This window comes from Melospiza melodia, chromosome 16, assembly GCF_035770615.1.
Source record: "Melospiza melodia melodia isolate bMelMel2 chromosome 16, bMelMel2.pri, whole genome shotgun sequence".
NCBI lineage: Eukaryota > Metazoa > Chordata > Aves > Passeriformes > Passerellidae > Melospiza > Melospiza melodia.
In genome coordinates, this window is record NC_086209.1 from 5,348,857 (window position 1) to 5,368,109 (window position 19,253).

A 19,253-nucleotide genomic window follows, 5' to 3' on the forward strand; every position below is an offset into this window, starting at 1 on the left:
CAGTGGGGTGGGATGTGGTAGCTGGACCTTGCCAGCTGTGATGGTCTCTTGGAAGCTCTGTTCTCTCTGTGTTTGCAGAAGAACACTCGGGTGTACCCCTGCATGTGGTGCAAGACGCTGTGCAAGAACTTTGACATGCTGCCCAACGTGGATCGCAGTGGCAAGATGGGCCTGTTCTGCTCCATTTGCTGCACTACCTCCCACAAAGTGAAGCAGTCAGGCTTAGTTGGTAAGAGCGCCTGTGTAGAGGGAATCATCACCTCTCCACTTAACTCCTTCCTTGGTATTGTTTGTTGTTTGTGGATGGGACTGAAAAGATGTAAGAGCCTGGGGGGAGAGTCCAGTGAAACAAGTGGAAGCGCAGAGGGAGCAACCTTGCAGCATGTAGACATCTTAATAGAGGGTAGTGTACATTGCTGTTCTTGAGAATGAATGCAGGGAGCAGGTGTAGTGCTGGATTGTGCTGGCATTGCCCTGCCCTTTACATGGTGTACTGGGGTGTTCAGGAGTAGGACAAGTGTTGCAGCCTGTTTCGTCCAAATTCCTACAGAGCCAGGGTCACTTCTGTGAACCACTCTGCTCTCCATCTGTTTAACATTCCTGTCCTAGCAGAATCTGATGCTCTTAGTTTCCTGCTGTTCTTGTCCCTTGCTTTTTGGTAATAGCTTGACAGACTGAGGATGAGTGAGTAGCTTGCATGCCCTCCTCAGAATCCAGTCCCACATCCTGTGCTGCTGCCCTCACCAATTCCTATCTGTTTCATCAGGTCCCCCTAGACCCTGCAGCTTCTGCAGAAAGAGTTTATCTGAACCCTGCTATTACAACAAGACAGACCGGGTTGTCTACCAGTTCTGCAGCCCCAGCTGCTGGACCAAATTCCAGGTACTGAAATATCCTTCATGCTGGGCTGGGCCATGGAGCTCATGCCTCCTTTCACACAAAGCAGAGGCTCCACCTTCCTTGAGCTCCTTAGGGGGGGGCTCCTAAGAAAGAAGAAAGTCTCTTCTGGTGCACAAATCCCAGTCTTGGCCCTATCTCCCCCACCCTCCACTGGGATAAAGTGGGCTGTAATTCACTCCTATTTATCAGGTTATGCCCAGCAGGAGGGCAGTGCAGAGCTGTGCTGTTTGAGATAGAGTGGCCTTATGAGAGCACAAGCAAGTGCACAAGTAAGCCAGCAAAGCACAAGTGCACACCTCATAGCTGGGTGGAAAGAGCAGAGCTGCCCTCTCAGCCAGGTGTCACTGAGAAACATAAGTCTTCAGGATGTACTATCTAAAAATTTACAAGTAGCAGGCCTGGATACCTCTTATTTAATAATCTTTAAAGGCTTGACTGGTGATTTTTAATCTTCTGATATTAAGTTTCAGCAAACGTGAGATGTCTGTGGTATTCATAGGCAATTTCAAGAATATTAGTTTTGCACAGTTGTCAAAGAAAAAAGTAACAGCCAGGACGACCTGAGAAACTCAGGCCAGGACATGTCTTGGGCAACTGAGAAAACATAGAAAATCTAGAGGTAAGAGTTAGCTATCAGCAGTTGCAGCATTTCATTTTCAGATTTGATTTGTTTGGGGCTTTTTTTTTTTTTTTTTTTTTGGTGGGAAGGGTAGAGACATTTGGTTGTTTGGAGTTTTTTGGTGCGTTTCTTTTTGTTTCTTTCTGTTTGTTTGTTTGGGTTTTTTTAATAAGTCCTTGATTGTAATCCTTCACTAAGGTCACAAACAGTGTGAGTAGTGTAGCTCTAGAGCTTTTAGTGTTGTAGACTTCATAAAACTAGAATCATAGAACAGTTTGGGTTGAAAGGGACCTTTAGATGTCATCTGGGCCAGCCTCCCCTGCAGCAAGCAGGGACATCTTCAATTAGATCAGGTTGCTCAGAGCTCTGTCCAATCTGATCTTGAATATTTCCAGGGTCAGGGCACCTACCTGTGCCAGTGTTTCACCACCCACATTGTAAAAAAAAAAATAAAAAAATAGATAATCTCAATATGCTCTTTTAGGTTAAAACTATTAGCCCTTGTCCTACTGCAGCAGGCCCTGCTAAATTGTGTATCCCCATCTTGCTTACAAGCCCCCTTTTAAGTATTCAAAGACCACAATAAGGTGTCCCCAGAGCCTTCTCCAAGCTGAATAATCCCAACTCTCAGTCTTTCTTGACAGGAGAACTCTTCCAAAGCTCTGGTCATTTTTATGGCCCTCCTCTGGACTTGCTCCAGCAGCTCCATGTCCTTCTTGTGCTGGGGAGCCCAGAGCTGGAGGCAGCACTGCAGGTGGGGTCTGACCAGAGTGGAGCAGAGGGACAGAATCCCCTCCCTCTATTGAGGAGACAACTAGGTTGGTCAGGCAGGAGTGCCCTTGGTGCCCTGTGCTGGCTTTGTTGGCACCTCATGTGCTCCATGTGCCTCAGCACAGCTTCTAGAAGGATCTGTTCCATGATCTTCACAGGCACTGCACAGTTCAGTTGTTTCCAGGGTCCTCCTTTCTACCCATTTTAGAAATGGTTGCAACTTTTCCCAACTGGGACTTCATTAATTCATCTAACTTGAATTATTTCCATATAAAATCAGCATTGTAAACATATGAGTAAACCCATGCATCACCTGGGTTAGGAACTGTTTTGCTGGCAGATCTCAGAACACACTTGTCAAAGAAAAAGCACTGAAGCGAGTGTTTCAAAATGGCTTCTTGGGGATCAGCGTTAAGTCCAAGGACTTCAACATTTTCTTGATCATTTGTCAGTAAAGTCAAAGTAAGCATAATGAAATTTAGCAGATGAAACAAAAACTAGTGAGGTGTTAGCCCATGTTGCATTCAGGGTAGTCATGGAAAGCAAAGCAATTGGATTGATTGACTGTTTCCTTCTAATGTTTGCTTAAATGCAGTTTCAGTACAAGATCCTCTGTCAGCTTTACTCAGATAGTGTGGAAATCCTTGAAAGTAAGGATTTTGAAAAGGCTGTGGAATTACAGCAGGTAAACTATTCAGTATGAGCATCTCAATTTACATCCACACAGGGAAGGATTAATTTATTGCAAGTACAAGCAGGCTAACACAGAGTTAATGTTTGAAGGCCAGGGAGCAAAAGAGCTGCCTAGAATGATGCACATATAGGAAGGATGTTCTCCACTGTCCATTTCAATGCTGAAGAGAAATTGAAAGTATTCTGAAAAAAAGCCCAAAAATTAAATTTGGGCTTGAAAAATGCTTGTACTGAGGCACTTGCAGAATGTCTTATCTGAGGTTATCAGAAAGAAAACCAGGAATTACTTTATTAATAAATATATCCTTGTGGATAAGACACCAAATACTAAATGCATTGTGGACAGGACACCAAATGCTGTTTAATCTAGCAGATTAGTCTAGCAGAAAATGGGATGAGAGGCTGCTTGAATTCTTAAGTTGCATTATCTTGAAAATAGAAATCAGGCACCTCTGCTTCAAGAACTTTTAGAGAAATCCTCAGAAGAGGTAGGAGAGCCCTCATCATTTAAGTTTTTAAATCCAGTGGTGTGGCAGCTTGCAAGCTTGCCTTCCTGAGAAGAGCTGGACCCAGCATAGTGGAAACAAAGTGAAATTGCTCTCAGGAATCATCTGTCCAGGAGCTTGGGACGTGATGAGATGGACTGAGCGAGTCCCCACAGTGGCAGCAGGTGCAAGGGGCCAGGCAGGCTGCAGGCCCTGGAGGAGGTGGCAGTGGTGGCAGTGTGAGCAGGTGCCTGCTGCCCTCCAGCTGCCCTCTCCCCATGAGCTGTCTCTGTCTCCTGCAGCGCACCAGCCCCGAAGGTGGGATCCACCTCAACTGCCATTACTGTCACAATCTGTTCAGCGGGAAGCCGGAGATCCTGGACTGGCAGGTGAGGATTTCACCTGCGGGGATGTTGAGGTGGAGGCCAACACTGCTGAGAACCTCTGGGGTACTTCCTCTCCCTACTGTAAGCAGAGCTCCTCCTCTGCCAGTCCTCTGAATGCTTAGCTGCAGAGATGTGCCTGGAGACCGAGTGCTGCACTCCTGATCAGCAGGATGTCAGAAGGGCAGCAGGAGACCACTCCTGCCAAATCCTGTGCCAGGAGAGCTGAGGACTTAACTCAGCCCTGTAGTCTTTCTCTTGCTTCCCTGAGAAGTGTGGGAACCTGCTGCCAGGCTGGCTGACCTGGCTGTGGTCTCTTGGCAGGACAAGGTGTATCAGTTCTGCTGCAAGGACTGCTGCGAGGACTTCAAGCGGCTGCGTGGGGTGGTGTCTCAGTGTGAGCACTGCAAGCAGGAGAAGCTGCTGCATGAGAAGATCCGTTTCTCTGGAGTGGAGAAGAACTTCTGCAGTGAAGGTACTTGGGGAAGGCATGGGAGAGGCAGAGCCCCCATGCCAGCCCATGCTGGGGGAGGAGAAGAGAGCATGGAGAGGAACAGAGGGGAGATTGTCTTAGCCAGGCCCTGGGGCAAGAGCCTTGCCATGAAGTGAAGGGAGGACTGTTGTGGGGATGGCTTGCTGTCCAGCCAGGCCCTAGGGCAAGATCTTTACCGTTCATTGTGTCCTTGGGGAGGGCCTTCTCACAGCTTTTCTCTCTCTGGGGGCTGGGGAGACAGCAGGTGGCAGCTCCGCTCCTCCTGTCATCATGCACTTCTACGCTCTTGCGTCTGGGCTGGCCTGACCTGGCCTTGCCCTGCCTGCTGGGTTCCTGCACACAGGAGGTTGGAGTCAGACTCTTCCTAGAAGCATGGAGGTGAGAGATGGCAAGTCCCCGTGAGGTCCCATCTTATCCCAGCCCTAGGGGCCAGTGCTGGATTGTTCCCTACAGTGTGTTGCGTGTGCTCTGTTGTCTCCGCAGACCTGGATTCTGGTCATGTTTGGGTCAGGGAGGCCCCCAGTTCATCCTGGGAAGGTTTCACTCCTATTGTTTCTCCGCAGGGTGTGTGCTTCTTTACAAACAGGATTTCACCAAGAACCTGGGCCTGTGCTGCATCACCTGCACCTACTGTTCTCAGACCTGCCAGCGGGCGGTCACCGAGCAGCTGGAGGGCAGCACCTGGGACTTCTGTAGTGAAGACTGCAAAAGCAAATACTTGCTCTGGTACTTCAAGGTCAGTATTGGCACTGGCAGCTTGTGCTAAGTGCTGTGGTGGGCACGGCACCCAGATAAGTGGGCATTGCACTGAGGAAGTTCACACTGCTGGAGTCTGGCTGGCACTGCTGCGGAGAACCTGGCACTGCTGGAGTCCTGCCTGGCAATGACGGGACACTGCTACGGGGAAGCTCACGTAGCTGGAGTCCCCAGCTGATCCTGCCAGACAGAGCACTGCCCTGAGGAAGCTCACAGTGCTGGATCCGTGGCCAGTGCTGCTGGGAGAAGTTCGCACCGCTGGAGTCCCCGGCTGGCACTGGCAGGGCACTGCTGTGGGGAAGCTCACTGCACCTTGCGATGTGCACCTTTCACTGGAGAGTTGTGTTGCACTCGGAGGGGGTGTGGTTAGTTACTCGTTGTTTCTCTCCTGCTGATGCGGGCTTTAGGCAGCTCGGTGCCATGCCTGCAAGCGTCAGGGGAAGCTGCTGGAAACCATCCACTGGCGGGGGCAAATCAAACACTTCTGCAACCAGCAGTGTCTGCTGCGATTTTACAATCAACAGAACCAGCCCAACCTGGACACGCAGAAGGGGCCCGAGAGCCTGCTGAACAGTGAGTAGGAGGGAGGGAGGGAACCTGCATAGCTCAGTCTGAGAGACACAGGGAAGACTCAACAGCAGGGGGTGGAAGCTGCCTGCCTGGGACTGGAGGAGACGCTAGGGAACAATCCTGCACTGGCCCCTGGGGGGGAAAGGACGGAGTGGGACCTAATGGGCTTCTCCATCTCTAACATCTATGGTTCTATGACACACAGGGCCCAGACGGGAGGAGCCGGTGCCAGCGTGCTGCCTGTAGCTCACACTCTTAGCGAGGATACTCAGGGATTTAACATCCTCAAGTTGCCAGCGGAGAGCTCGATTTACAGGGTTAGGGGACAGCGTGGTTTGGCATGACAATCCACCTGCAGCCTCACACCACCTCCGAGCTGTGACCTTCTCAGATCTCATAAACTAATCTGGATTGGGCCAGGTCAGTGCTTGGATGGGAAACATTCAAGGACAAAGAAGGGTGCTGCAGGAAGTGGTGCTGGTGATGCTGTAGGTGGGCTCTCCTTCAGCCAGAGCTGAACCTAGAACGGTCTTGAGGGAGCGCTGAGCTGCTGGAGGCACTGTGTCTTGCGATGTTAGGTTGGAGTCCTACCACTTACCCAAAGTTCACTGCAGCTTTGGGGAGTTGCCAACCCTGTGTCCCAGATAACCCCATTCTGCATCCATGGAGAACCAGCTGGAGAGGAGATTTTCACTGCCTTTTGCCCCATTTCCTATCATTAACTCAAGCCAGTTCCTTATGGAAGATTGCAAAGTGCTTTGGGATCCCTCAGGATGGAAGGTGCTCCTAGTGACAGTGACAAGACACCGCTTGGCCCTCGGACACCTGCAGTCTCATTCTGCTTGGTCTTTCTTAGGCCACGATCTCCTGGGTGACCTGGGGATATAGTTAAAGTGCTTGCAGCTTACAGTGGGACTTGCTGCAGTGCATCAAGCTTCAACACATACCTGCATCACAGGTTCAGGGCTTTGCTGGCCTCCCTGGGATTTCATGATGTGTAAAACCCTGGCTAGGGTGTGCCAAGGAGAGGAAACCAAGACAAGGAGCTTCTCATGAGAGACTCATCCTCCATCTCCTGACTCTTGAGGTTCCTCCCCTGACTGTAGAGCACTGATCACAGGACAGGGGAAGCTCTGGATGTCGTTGCTGCTTAGGCAGCAAAGCAGAGCTGCCCTGCCAGAAGCAGCACGTTCCCCCAGCTGGGGGAAGCCCAACCTGCCTTCCAAGAGCCACGCTCCATAACAGGCTGTGTGAGGTGACAGCTTAAGTGGCAGCACACTGGACTGACCTGGAGAAGGAACTGTTGGTCTCTGCTGGCACAGGGGTGCCCATGGGAATTCTGCTTGATTTACAGTGCTCTGCTCCCAAGGGAGGAAGACATGCTGGTTCCTGTAGCTCACCAAGTGATTGCACAGCCCTAGCCATGCTGTTCCATTTGTCCTCTACTGTCAAAGCATGTTGCTTTTGAGAGATCTGTAACATGGCTTTTGGACAGGCACAGTGGCAAGCTCTGCCTGCAGAGGGAAGATGTTTCACACTGTTCAGCCCTTGTCTCCTTGGAACCATGGACCACAAGACTGAGAAGTACCTTCACCACCAGCACCAACCACGAGAGTCTCAAGCCTCGTCCACCACATCTCTGGAGGCCCCCCAGAACTCTGCTGCTCAGTATGTGGGGCATCACTCTTCACTGTGCCACAGCTGCATCTCCATGCAACCTGTAAGGACTAAAGGGGGCCAAGGAAAAGCCTGTCATCAGTTGTGAGTGCTCAGCTGAGCACGAGTTCCAGGCTGCCCCAGCAGTTGCTGTGCTTAGTGGATGCTGCTGGTTGCACTGCACCCTCTGTATGCTCTGGCACACCAGCCCCCTGCCAGATGTGGGACAGCTGTGGACATCCTTGCCCCAGGACTGTGGGATACTGCTGAGTTTGCAAAGGAAAGATGCTGAAGCCAGGACCCACTTACACAAAGAGCTTTCCAGCTGTGCTGTGCTGTGCAGGGGATTTTAGGAGGACCAGCTTCTGCATGGTCTCCTGTGGACCTGACAGCTTTGTTCCCAGCTTGCAAGGGACTACCTGGATTTCAGGCTCATCTTGGACAGAGCTGCTTATTCTTGCTTACTCTCTTGCAGCCAGTGATTGCCTAAAACCATCAATTCCTGTGATCCAGTGGCTGCAACCAGTCTGGTGATCCTGACAGTTCTTGTAGCTGATCATACAAGCAGACATTGCCTTGCTGGGAACAGTTCATGTAGTGTGGAACTGAGGAATTTTGCTTCAAAACTGTGCCCAAAGGCTTCCAAAGGAGCTGGCTCTGCACTGGGCTGTCCAGCTGGAGAGGGTAGGAGTCACAGTTGTGGCAGGCAGTGCCTTGACAGCTCCTTGTTGGTGTTGGGATGAGAAAAAGAACAAGCTGCAACTTTCCTGGAAGCCTGGACACATAGCATATGACAGGAGAATCTTGTTTTCTTTAGTCCTAAATCATTGACCAGTGGGGCAATCGTGTTTGCTTTCGATTCTGCTGCAGCAGAAATTCTGCTCATAAGCCACAGTTTGTCTTTCCTCATTCAGGCCATTGGTGTTTCCTGCCTGAACCTGCTTCCCATCCACTTTGGGTTGTCAGGGTGAGTTCTTGGCCCCTGAGACTGCTGCAGATCCTGTGGCTGAATGCTCAGCTGCAGATTAGGGAGCTTCCTCCAGCTGGGGTTTATCTGTTGCCCCCTGTGGTGGTCAGCAGGTGGAGCCTGATGGGCCTCAAATTGTACAAGAATTATTCTTCATTTCCTCAGGTCAGAGGAAGTCTTCACAGTGTGAATGTCCCTGTGTTGCACCTTTAGGAATCTGGGTCTTTCCTGAAGGACCTGTCTGTGTACAGGAGCTGTGAATGGACCCGCCACTGCTTTTGGGTGCTGGGACCTGCTGCTGTCCTTGCAGGGTCTCCTTCATGCATGGCCCACCAGTGGAAGGCAATTCTTCCAATTCTTTCTGCCAGTCACGTGGGTAACCAGGGATCACTGACGACTGGGATGAAGGTGCTCTGGTAGCCCACCAGCCTTTGAGGTGGGTGCAGGTCTTCTGCAGAGCACATGAGCTGGATTCTCATGCAGGGCAGGGTGATGGTGTCAGAACCTGAGACCGGCATCTGCCACACGTGCCTCTCACCTGCAGGTGATCCTCTCTTTCCTTAGGGGAATGGACTGCATCCCTAGGGCTGGGCAAAGCTGTCTCTCTGCTTTCTGGGATTTCTCACAATGCTGCTGCTAGCTCTGTCACCTTCTTCCTCGGGATCTCGAAGCACTTTGCCAAGATATTTGCTGCAGGGATATGGAGGCACAGGGAGGGGCCATGGCTCGGTACAGCAAGCCAATAGGCAGAGCTGGGATTAGAGCCCTGGATTCCTCTCTCTACAAGGGGCTGGGATTTCTCCTGACCTGCTGTCATGGGGAAGGGGTGGACTCTAAGGGAACACAAAATCACATGGGAATAACTTGATTTTGGAGTTGTAGTGTCTTCTGAGGTGTTAGGGCTAGAGATTATGGAAACATTAACTGTTCCTGGAGTGGCCAGGGGCAGTTTCTGGAGAGCCTGTCCCTGCTCTCTGGCTGCTTGCACCTCCAGTCCCAGCAGTGGGACATGTTGGCCCAGGAGCTCTTGAACTTAAGAGTTGTTGCTTTCTCTTATAGGTCAGACTTCAGAGCCAAAACCAGCTGTCCCTTCCACACAGAAGGCAGAAACTAACATGGTAAGACCCATTGGTGGTAGGAGTTTGCAAAACAAAGGAGCTGTCCCCAAAGAGAAGACAGTTCTGCCATTGCTCAGGGAGATTTCATTCTTACAAAACAATGCATTTTGTGATGTCTGGGTAGTGGGAAATGAAAAGAACTCCTAGGAAGGCAGCATCAACATATCTCCTGCAAGGGGGAAGAATAACTGTTCCCCAGGAATCAATGATGAATATTCTGACACTGTTTCACTGGCTCCTCTTTGCCCAGTGCTTTCCTGTGCCTGGGTGTAGTTGCTGTCCCACTGTTCCCCTCTACCCTGTGGGACAGGAGCCACCACTGCTGGACTCCTGGCAGAGCAGAGGCAGCACACAGGCTTGCTGCCTGCCAGGAACAGCTTGGCTGTCCTTCATCAGAGCCTGACCATGGGAGAGTCCACGTGTTAGGGACTGCCAGGCTCCAGGAGGTGCTTTGGGAGTCATTCTATCTGCACCTGTAGTAGGGAAGAGATCGTGCTGCCTTAGGTGGACACCAACCTCCTCCTTTCTGCATTTCCCAGCTGTCAGCAAAGGCCTCCTCAGCCCAAACCTCTCCAGCTGTGCCGCCTCCTGCCCCACCTCTGGTTCCAGCCACCCCTCGGAAAAACAAAGCTGCCATGTGTAAACCCCTGATGCAGAACCGGGGTGTCTCCTGCAAGCTTGAAATGAAGTCCAAAGGATGTCAGACAGGTAGGAAAGCAAGACTTCACTGTAGGATTACAGGGGCATTGTGGAAATGCAAGTGGCATGTCCCTGCTCCACACTGTGAATCCAGCCTGAAATGCTGCACAGAGCAGGCTGGGTGTTTGGCACCGTGCTGAGAAGTCTCTGGGCACACATAGGTAGAGGGCACACATGGCAGGGCTGTTGATAGGGAGCCCATTTCCATCACAGCAAAAGGAGAGATGTAGAGAGCTCTGTAGTATGATCCTACCTCTTGTGGGGCAGCTCCTGTTCCTCTGGAGATCATTAGCTTGTCTGAGGACTGTCTGCTAAACCAGTTCCACTCTAGTTCCTGTTGTGTGGTCTGCAGCATATGCAAGGCAACTAGACCTCTTAGCAGGGCTATGTAAGAGCAGGATTTGTAGTTCTGGCTAAGGCAAGCCTCTCTTGTTGCTGACTTTGACCTGCTGCTATTGCAGCTCTGCCCCTGAGTCCAGGAGCTGGTGGCTGGAAGGGCCGTGGTGCTGGATGGCTGGGGGCATGGCAGCATGCAGCAGAGCTGGGTGGAGGGACTTCAGGGATTAATGTCACTGATGTATTTTTGCTCTTGTCAGAGGCTGACTGGAAGCCCCAGCTGGTTGTGTTGCCAATCCCCGTCCCGATCTTCGTGCCTGTGCCTATGCATATGTACTGCCAGATAGTACCTGTGCCTTTCTCCATGCCTGTCCCGGTAAGCACCACGCTTCACCTGCTTGTGTTCTCCTGCTCTTGTGATCCTGCCTTGCTCAAATCTCCCTGCTTCTCTGTTCATGCCCTTCTCCTTCCTCTGCTTTTGTGTCAGTCTACTGAGTGTCACTTTTCTGCCTGGTGTGCTGCTGCCCACAGGTGCCTGTGCCAATGTTCCTGCCCACCACGCTGGAGAGCACAGAGAAGATTGTGGAGACCATTGAGGAACTGAAGGTGAAGATCCCCTCCAATCCCCTAGAGGCTGACATCCTGGCCATGGCTGAGATGATTGCAGAGGCTGAGGAACTGGACAAAGCCTCCTCAGACCTGTGTGGTAGGTTCTGCCAGGGCTTGGTCTGGTCCAACAGCTGGGATCAAGGGCAATTTGCCAGCTCTTGGAGCTAAAGCACCTGCTGGGATTGTGGCTCTCCCAAAGCCTTTGGAGAGGAAGCAGGGAAGACCAAGTCCTTAACTTCTACTGAGGAGGTACCAGAAGGGAAGAGCTGCAGCAGGGATCAGTGTCTGCCACTGTCCCTTTTGGGGATGCCAGTCTCGTGGCACATGTGCAGCTCTCTCAGTTTATTCAGGTGGCTGTAGAGATTCTTCCCTAAAGCAGCTTCCATGCTACAAAAGGTAGCTGCATACAGCCCTGGTCTTGTAGGTTTTTTTACCTAGGGGCTGCATTCCTGTAAATGGCAGTGATAGGGATTGTGGCTGGGGTGACAACAACCTTCCAATGTTTTTCTGTCCAGGGAAAGCTGGACAGCTCAGGTGTCATGGGGCTGCTCTGATCACAGGGATCCTGACTTCGTTTTCCAGTTATCACAGGGAAAACAGACAAACGATTTTCAAGAAAGTTTCATTTCTGATGAACTTTTTTCTTTCAGACCTGGTGAGTAACCAGAGTGCAGAAGGTCTCCTGGAGGACTGTGATCTGTTTGGACCAGCCCGGGACGATGTGTTGGCCATGGCTGTCAAGATGGCAAATGTCCTCGATGAGCCGGGCCAGGACCTGGAGGCTGACTTCCCTAAGAGTAAGAGCTGGGTGACACAGGGCTACTGAGGGGGCTCCCACTGCCCTCAGCTGTGTGCTCTCCCCTCCCTGTGCCCTCTGACTGACGTGGTGTGAGAGCCCTGTGGTGACTGCAGCAGGGCTGGGGAGACCACCACTTCTGAAAGAGTGTTTGTTTGTCCAGACTAAACTTACCTGCTGTGAACTTAAGACCCAGAGAAGGGGGGGATGAGAAGCTGATTTGAACAGCACAAAGAGCAGGGCAGCAGCACTGGTGTGTTTATGAGTGATGATTCCAGAGGATCCAGCTAGATGAGAAACCTGGACAAGGCATGGCATCCTGAGAAATGGCAGAATTGCTGAGTGTCTGTTAACAGAAGGTGGAAGAAGAGGCAGGGACTTGCAGGAGCATAGCAATGCAGCAAACAACAGAATTGAGCTGCCTGTGCCAGGCTGTCCACAGTACTGGCCTGACAGCAGGGAACAAGGAATGTTCCTCAATTTTAAAAAATAAACAAAAAACTGTCTGAGATGAAAATGTGGGGTTCTGGTTATTCTCAGAAATTTTAGCATTCTCTGCCAGAGCCTTATTTCCTTTGTTGGGCTGTGGCTGAAAATTCATTCCAGGCAGTGGTAGAGGATGTGAAGTGTTCCCTCTTCATTTTGCTGTAAAAATCAGGCCAGCACAGAGGCCAGGATGAGAAGTCGCAGCTGAGCCCTTCTGCCCGTGTTTCCTTTCAGACCCTCTGGACATAAACCCCAGTGTGGATTTCCTCTTTGACTGTGGGCTGGTGGGACCAGATGAGGTGTCCACAGAGCAGGACCTGCCTCGAGCTGTGCGGAAGGTGAGGAGTTCTCTGTGGGTACTGCCTGCTTAAAGCCCTTTGGGTTTGGAGTGGGAGCTGCCACCTGGGCTGTAGGAGCTGAAGTGTACCAGAGTCTTTGGTGTGGTGGGGAGGTTGTGCCCTCTCCTTTCAGGGCATGGTTGGCCTGCAGGCCACTCCTTGAATGAAAATACTTGCTTGTCACTTTGGAGGAGCTTTGAATGCTACAAATCATGTGACAGCTAGCTGGTCTCTTTCTTGCCTGTGACCCTTGTAACTAATGAGCTTTGTTGGCTTGGCTGCCAGCAGAGTGGTGCCTGGTGCAATGGCACACTGTAGGGAGCTGGCAGTCAGCAGGTGTGAGGGTGGCCAGGAGTCCTGCACCTGTGCCAGGCGGGTGCCCAGTCTCACAAACACCTCTCTGCAGGGGCAGAAGCGCCTGGTGCTCTCTGAGAGCTGTTCCCGGGACTCGATGAGCAGCCAGCCCAGCTGTACAGTGCTCAACTACTCCTATGGTGTGAATGCCTGGAAATCCTGGGTACAAGCCAAGTACGCAGGGGGAGAAAGCAGCAAGGGAGAGGAGCTACGCTTCGGCCGTAAGTGCCCTGTCTGATGCAGTGCAGAGGCAGAAACCTCCCAGAAGCTGCACCTTGGGGTGCTGAGGTGTTCCTGACCTTGTAGGCTGTTGTCTGAGACTGCTGTGCTTGTCTCTGCAGCCAAGCCCATGAGGATCAAGGAAGACATCTTAGCCTGCTCAGCAGCTGAGCTCAACTACGGCCTGGCACAGTTTGTCAAGGAGATAACGCGGCCCAACGGGGAGCGCTATGAACCAGACAGCATCTATTACCTCTGCCTTGGCATCCAGCAGGTGAGGGGGGCCTGCTGCCCTCATCCTCTACAGCCAGACTGGGCTCAGATCTGGTGAGGGAAGCCTGTACCCTTCATTCTGCCTTCTGGGGACCCAGAGAGGCTGGCTGGATTCTCCTTTAGTGCCTCAGCCCAGGACAGCATCCCACCTGGTTTTGTCTTTGTTCCCAAGCTCAAGAGTAGGGTGGCATCTATTCCCCAGCCTGCACCCTTTTTGCACATCTCTGAGGAGGACTGGGGGATCTCCCCAAACTCAGGCCCTTCTTCAGCCCTAAGTCTGCTTTGTCATGCCCCAGGGTTTTCTTTGCAGCTCTCTGTGTCTGCCCAGCAGCTCTGGTGGTGCAGGGAGGGGTGCTCTGCATATGTGCCCTGTGCTCTCTGGGGAGGGTTTGCATTCCAGGTGCTGCTGTGTTTCTCTTGACTGTGTGTTCTGTCCTTTCTAGTACCTGCTCGAGAACAATCGTATGGTGAATATATTTACAGACCTTTACTACCTGACCTTCGTGCAGGAGCTGAACAAATCCCTGAGTGGCTGGCAACCCACAATCTTACCAAATAGTATGTGTCTTCAGAGTACCTTCAGTCCCCATAAATCCAGTTTGTGCTTGTAGCCTGATTGTGCTCCCCCAGCTTCAACCTTGGCATGGGCAGCACAGTTCTGCTGTGTGTTGAGGTCACACTGACCCAAACCAACTGCAGAGCCAGCATGGTTTGTGCTTCAGCTGCTTCTGTTGCCCACGGTCAGGGTAGCTGAGAGCAGAGCACCTGTACTTTGTATCTTGGGACAATTTGAATCTTTACAACACTTCACAGTGATGTCTCCACCCTTTGGCATGGAGGATGCCAAGCCAGGAGGCACACTGGTGCTTGTGCTTATGTTCTCAGCACATGGGTGAGCCCTGCACATGGTGCTAAGCCTTGGCCAAGGTTGCTGTGCTGCTGCCTTGTGAATGGGCTAACCTAGGGCTCTGCAGAGGCTTTTCTTGTTGCTGTGATCTGGGCTGCCTTCCCTGCTGTGTCTTGTCAGTAGTTATTTCACAGATCCAGCCTCATCTCTGCAGATTGGCTATCCCAGGCAGAGCCATTTGACTCCAGACCTGTGTATCTAGGCAGGAGCTGGCCAGATTTCTCCTGCCTGCTGCTTTTCCCTAATCTCTCACTGAGTGTGGTGAGCACCGACCTGGAGTTCACTTTTTGGCCATCTGTAGTGATGAGCAGTTAGGATTGATTTGGGTTCTCACCTGTGGTTTGGCTGTGATCTGGGGAGGCTTATGGCTGGGCAGAGCTCTAGCTGAGGAGAAAAACCTTGTGGAAAAAGAGATGCTGTGAAGCATCAGTCTTTTGCAGAGGCAGGGTGAAGGGATTGCCACAAAACCACTGCTGATGTGACCTTTTTCTCCCTCTGTGTGTTGCAGACACAGTTTTCTCCCGTGTCGAGGAGGAGCACCTCTGGGAGTGCAAACAGCTGGGTGTTTATTCACCCTTTGTGCTTCTCAACACCCTCATGTTCTTCAACACCAAGTTCTTTGGGCTGCAGACAGCAGAGGAGCACATGCAGCTCTCCTTCACCAACGTGGTGCGCCAGTCCCGCAAGTGCACCACAGCCCGTGGCATGACCAAGGTGGTGAGCATCCGCTACTACGCTCCTGCCAAGCAGAAGAAAAGCCGAGGTGGGTCTGGGGGAACATCTCTGTTCCTCCCCCTGCATCCCCCATCAGGACCCAGCCATGATCCAGCTCTCTCCCTCTCTGCAGATGGCGGCTCTGGAAAACGGAAGCGTGAGGAGGAGGTTCCGATGCTGGAGCAGCGGGAGAACAGGATGAATCCCCTCCGATGCCCAGTCAAGTTTTATGAGTTTTATCTCTCCAAATGGTGAGGCTTTCTCTGGAGAAGAGGCATGTGCCATTTTGGGGCCACTTCTTAGTTTTGATGGAACCTGGTGTGACTGCTGCTCTCCATACATTTGTACAGAGCATGCAGTCTTGCCCAGGCTCTGTGCTGCTTCACTAGCCCAAGTCTGAGGGAATGCTTCTCTCTGGCCTTTTGCACTTCCTGCCCTTCTCCAGACTGGCAGGAATGTGCAGTAAAGAGTCCAGTGCTTGGGTGGTTGGGGGTTTTGGCCTTGAACAAGGAGCTGTAGGCTGAGTTTGTGTCCTTATCCTACTGAATGATGAGAGGCTGTGATGAGCTGTGGACACCCCTTGCTAAACACAGGCCAGGCTGTCTGAGCCCCTGCAGGGAGCTGCAGCCCAGGTCTCACCCTGCTGTCTCTCCACAGTCCCGAGAGCCTGCGGAACCGCAGCGACGTGTTCTACCTGCAGCCCGAGCGCTCGTGCATCGCCGAGTCCCCGCTGTGGTACTCGGTGATCCCCATGGACCGCAGCATGCTGGAGAGCATGCTGAACCGCATCCTGGCCGTCAGGGAGATCTACGAGGAGCACAGCCGCCTCAGCAGCCTGGAGGACGACGTGGACTAAGGCAGAGGTGCTGCTGGACTGGCTGCACTCCAGCCCTGGACACCTCATCTTGCTGCTTCCCATTGCAGGGCAGGGGCCGTGCAGCATAGGAAGGGATGGTGCTGCAGCAGTGCTGTCCCTGCATCATTACCAGACTTGGACCTCCCATCCTGCTCGTTACAGGCATCCCCTACGTGCGTGGCCCCCACCCTCAGCTCTGTCTCCAGTTCTGGCTGCTGGGTGAGCCATCTTCCCCAGGGTCTGTTCCCATGGCACAGGAGTGGCAGAGTCCCTGGTGCAGCTCCTCTTGCCCAGCCCTGTCCCTCCCCTACCCCCAGCCCTGCCACTGCCCCTCTCTCCCTGTGCCCCAGGGCAGGAATTGCACAAAACACATTGCCCCGTTGGACCAGTGGCTCCCAAAGCTTTTACTTCCCACTTCTTTTAGCATTCCCTCACAAGGCTGGAGGCATCAAGGCAGGAACAGTAGCTCTGCTGCTGGGGCAGGATTGTCTTTTCAAGCCAGTGGGCATGGGCCCCAGGCAGCCTGAGAGCTGTTGGGTCAGGGGGAGAACTTTTGTCCCAGGGTGAGAGAGATTTGGGTTGGTTGCAGGGAGTGGATGGGGCTAACACTGGAATTTGTGGGCAGAGATCTGGCCTTGCCACAGGGATACCTCCCTTGTGTGCAACCAGAATGCCTCCCTCTCTTTGGTCAGTGTTTTCTGAGTCTGCTGAAAACTGATGGAGATGGGTCTGTACTAGTGCTGCCCCTCTCTCCCCAGTGTTCCCTGTCTTGGTGTAAGGACCCTCCCCTGTGCAAGGTGCCATCAGTGGAAACCTCTGCTCCAGCCAGGGGCCCAGGCATTTGCTTGCAGAAGCAGGGAGCCCTGCCTGGCCTCCCCCTCCCTCCCACAGCCACAGGCTGCCACCACCCTGCCCAGGGCAAGTCTGGCTCCAGCTGTGCCACTCCATGCTGCCTCCTGCCCCTTCTCGTGTTCTGGTCGGTTTTCTTGAGCTGTACATGGGTCTCCTGTTGAGCCTGTATATATTGTTCTGGGCCCTGGCCTGGGGCCATCTGTTCTCTGTGTCCATGTGGAGAGTGAGCTGCTCACCAGTCTTGTTGTAGTGATGCCAGGGCAGTAGGACTAACCCTGTGTCTCTGGAAACCATTCATTTCAAATAAAGATGTGGAAAACTTTGGCAGCCCCTGGTTTTTCCCCCTGGGCAGGGTGAGCATTGTGGAAGAACAGGGCTAGTGTCCCTGTGTTGCAGTGCACCTTGCTCCTGTCCATCCCAGCCTGAACTCCCTGCACTTCCTACCTTGCCTGGGCCCTGCTGTCCTGCCAGCTCTGCAATGTGATGATGGCCTCTGCCCCAGTGCCCACTGCTGCCAGCATGGCATGCCCTGCCTGTCCCTGCCCTGGGCCCATAGTGTGCAGCCCCACCCAAGCCAGCAGTGGCCCTGCCCTGGCCATGCAGTGTGACCGTAGATGGAGCAGCTGGAGAGCAATGCCACAGAGCCTGTGACCAGAGCAGGAGTCAACTGAGGTGCAGCAAGTGTTTATTTTCTCCCCCTTCCAAGCTCTACTCTCAGCCCTGCTGCTCCCAGGAGTGCCAGGAGCAGCTGAGCAGTGTCCCAGGGCTGTTCCCAGCTCTCCATGCTTGGGCCTGGCAGAGACTGGAGACACAATCACCACAGTGACCACCCACACATTGCCCATCCCTGACCATCCCAGCAGGCCACATTTACACTGCCAGGTCTGCCATTCTCACATCCCTGTGGGACCCACCAGCCACCCCTAACCATGCACCTGCCTTCTTCAGCGGTGCCAGGCCATGGCGGGGGCTGCCACCCCTGGGCAGAGTGACATAGGTGCTGCCAGGCCCTACAGGCCCGCCAGGAGCGGTCAGGATGCGGGACTTGGGGCCTGGCCCCCGACGGCACTTGGTGAGACCCAGGTGGTAGATCTCCACGAGGTTGAGCAGCAGGGACACGCAGGCCACCCCCAGCATGAAGAGGATGAAGATGGTCTTCTCAGTGGGCCGGGAGATGTAGCAGTTGACCGTGTTGGGGCAGGGCCAGCGGCTGCAGGTGTAGAGGGGCTTCAGCTGGAACCCATACAAGGCGTACTGGCCCACAATGAAGCCCACTTCCAGCAGAGCCTTGAAGACGATGTTGCAGATGTAGGTCCTCAGGATGGCCCCCCGCATGCACACCCGTGCCCTGGTGTTCCCTGCAGGGAGCTGGGGCTGCCTGGGGCGCTGCCGCCTGGCCCCGCTGCCGGCCCGCGCTGCCGCTTGCTGCTGTGCCTTCTCCTCCAGATGCACCAGGTGCAGGATGTGCCCCAGATACACAAGGCTGGGGGTGGAGACAAAGATGATCTGCAGGACCCAGAAGCGGAGGTGGGAGATGGGGAAGGTGCTGTCATAGCAGGCATTTTGGCAGCCAGGCTGCTGCGTGTCACAGGAGAAGCCAGACAGCTCATCACCCCAGACCCGCTCCGCGGCTGCCCCCAGCACCAGGATGCGGAAGACGAAGAGGACGGTGAGCCAGACCTTCCCCACCACCGTGGAGTGCTCCTGGGCATTCTCCAGCAGCCGGCCCAGCAGGCTCCAGTCCCCCATTGCGCGTGCTGTGGTGCCCTGCAAGACAGCCACCCTCCAGACACAGCCGCCCCACAGCCCGCCAAAACACCGCCCCACTCCCTGGCCAAGCAGGTGTGCACAGACCCAACCCAAGGCCGTCCCTGGAGTGTCCCCATCCTGCATCCCAGGGACCCCCTAACCTGTCACAAGGAGAGCAGGGGGAGCAAAGGCCTCCAGCAGAGAGCTGGGAACAGCCGCGGTGGCAGCATGGGGACCTCTCACCGTAGAGGGTGCGGGGGCAGAGCCCGGTGCTCCCGCGCTGTCCCCTCCTGTCACAGGGGTGTTGGGGGATGCTGTGAGGCCCCTTCCCAGCCGGTCCCCAGCTCCTCTGTGGGGTGCAGACCAGTCTGCCTGCTCCGTCTGTCCGCTCACCCAACAGCAGGCATGGGGTTATTGGGGCATGAGGCAGCTGCGTGCCCCATTGGCTTTCATTGTGACTGGCACATCAAACAGCCACTGGGGAAACTTTTTCCCTCTATTTTTGGTCTGGGCACTTTTCTAATTATATTCGGGGCTGCAGGGGCTGGTGCTGGGGGAGCGCAAGCCCTTGGACACTGATCAATGCCACCCAGGGGTCACTGGCCGCTGCCGGCTGCCAGGGCAACACAGCCACAGCCCCAGCTCAGCCCTGGC

At 53.6% G+C, this 19,253-nt stretch overlaps 2 protein-coding genes across 7 annotated transcripts in view; one reads left to right on the top strand and one right to left on the bottom strand.

Moving 5' to 3' along the window:
* ZMYM3 (zinc finger MYM-type containing 3) overlaps positions 1-17,172 on the top strand; it is a 32,003-nt gene extending 14,831 nt beyond the window's left edge. For 4 of the 6 annotated variants that reach the window (XM_063170421.1, XM_063170420.1, XM_063170419.1 and 1 more), the window contains 18 exons: positions 79-229; positions 767-882; positions 3,771-3,857; positions 4,176-4,326; positions 4,908-5,080; positions 5,508-5,673; positions 9,353-9,411; positions 9,951-10,119; positions 10,707-10,822; positions 10,978-11,152; positions 11,706-11,852; positions 12,572-12,675; positions 13,082-13,250; positions 13,371-13,522; positions 13,965-14,079; positions 14,937-15,191; positions 15,276-15,393; positions 15,800-17,172. In XM_063170421.1, the coding sequence (XP_063026491.1) occupies positions 79-229; positions 767-882; positions 3,771-3,857; positions 4,176-4,326; positions 4,908-5,080; positions 5,508-5,673; positions 9,353-9,411; positions 9,951-10,119; positions 10,707-10,822; positions 10,978-11,152; positions 11,706-11,852; positions 12,572-12,675; positions 13,082-13,250; positions 13,371-13,522; positions 13,965-14,079; positions 14,937-15,191; positions 15,276-15,393; positions 15,800-15,998 (2,622 nt within the window). In that variant the 3' untranslated portion in view covers positions 15,999-17,172. Of the gene's footprint in view, positions 1-78; positions 230-766; positions 883-3,770; positions 3,858-4,175; positions 4,327-4,907; positions 5,081-5,507; positions 5,674-9,352; positions 9,412-9,950; positions 10,120-10,706; positions 10,823-10,977; positions 11,153-11,705; positions 11,853-12,571; positions 12,676-13,081; positions 13,251-13,370; positions 13,523-13,964; positions 14,080-14,936; positions 15,192-15,275; positions 15,394-15,799 lie in introns of those variants that run through there. The other 2 variants (XR_010029734.1, XM_063170422.1) reach the window with 2 other exon arrangements.
* A 346-nt stretch (positions 17,173-17,518) lies between these two features.
* LOC134425649 (gap junction alpha-3 protein-like) lies at positions 17,519-19,230 on the bottom strand. Its single transcript, XM_063170433.1, is given in 2 exon segments — positions 17,519-18,682; positions 18,685-19,230. Coding segments are annotated over 2 exon segments (1,014 nt in total). The 5' UTR covers positions 18,737-19,230; the 3' UTR covers positions 17,519-17,720.
* Positions 19,231-19,253: the final 23 nt, after the last annotated feature.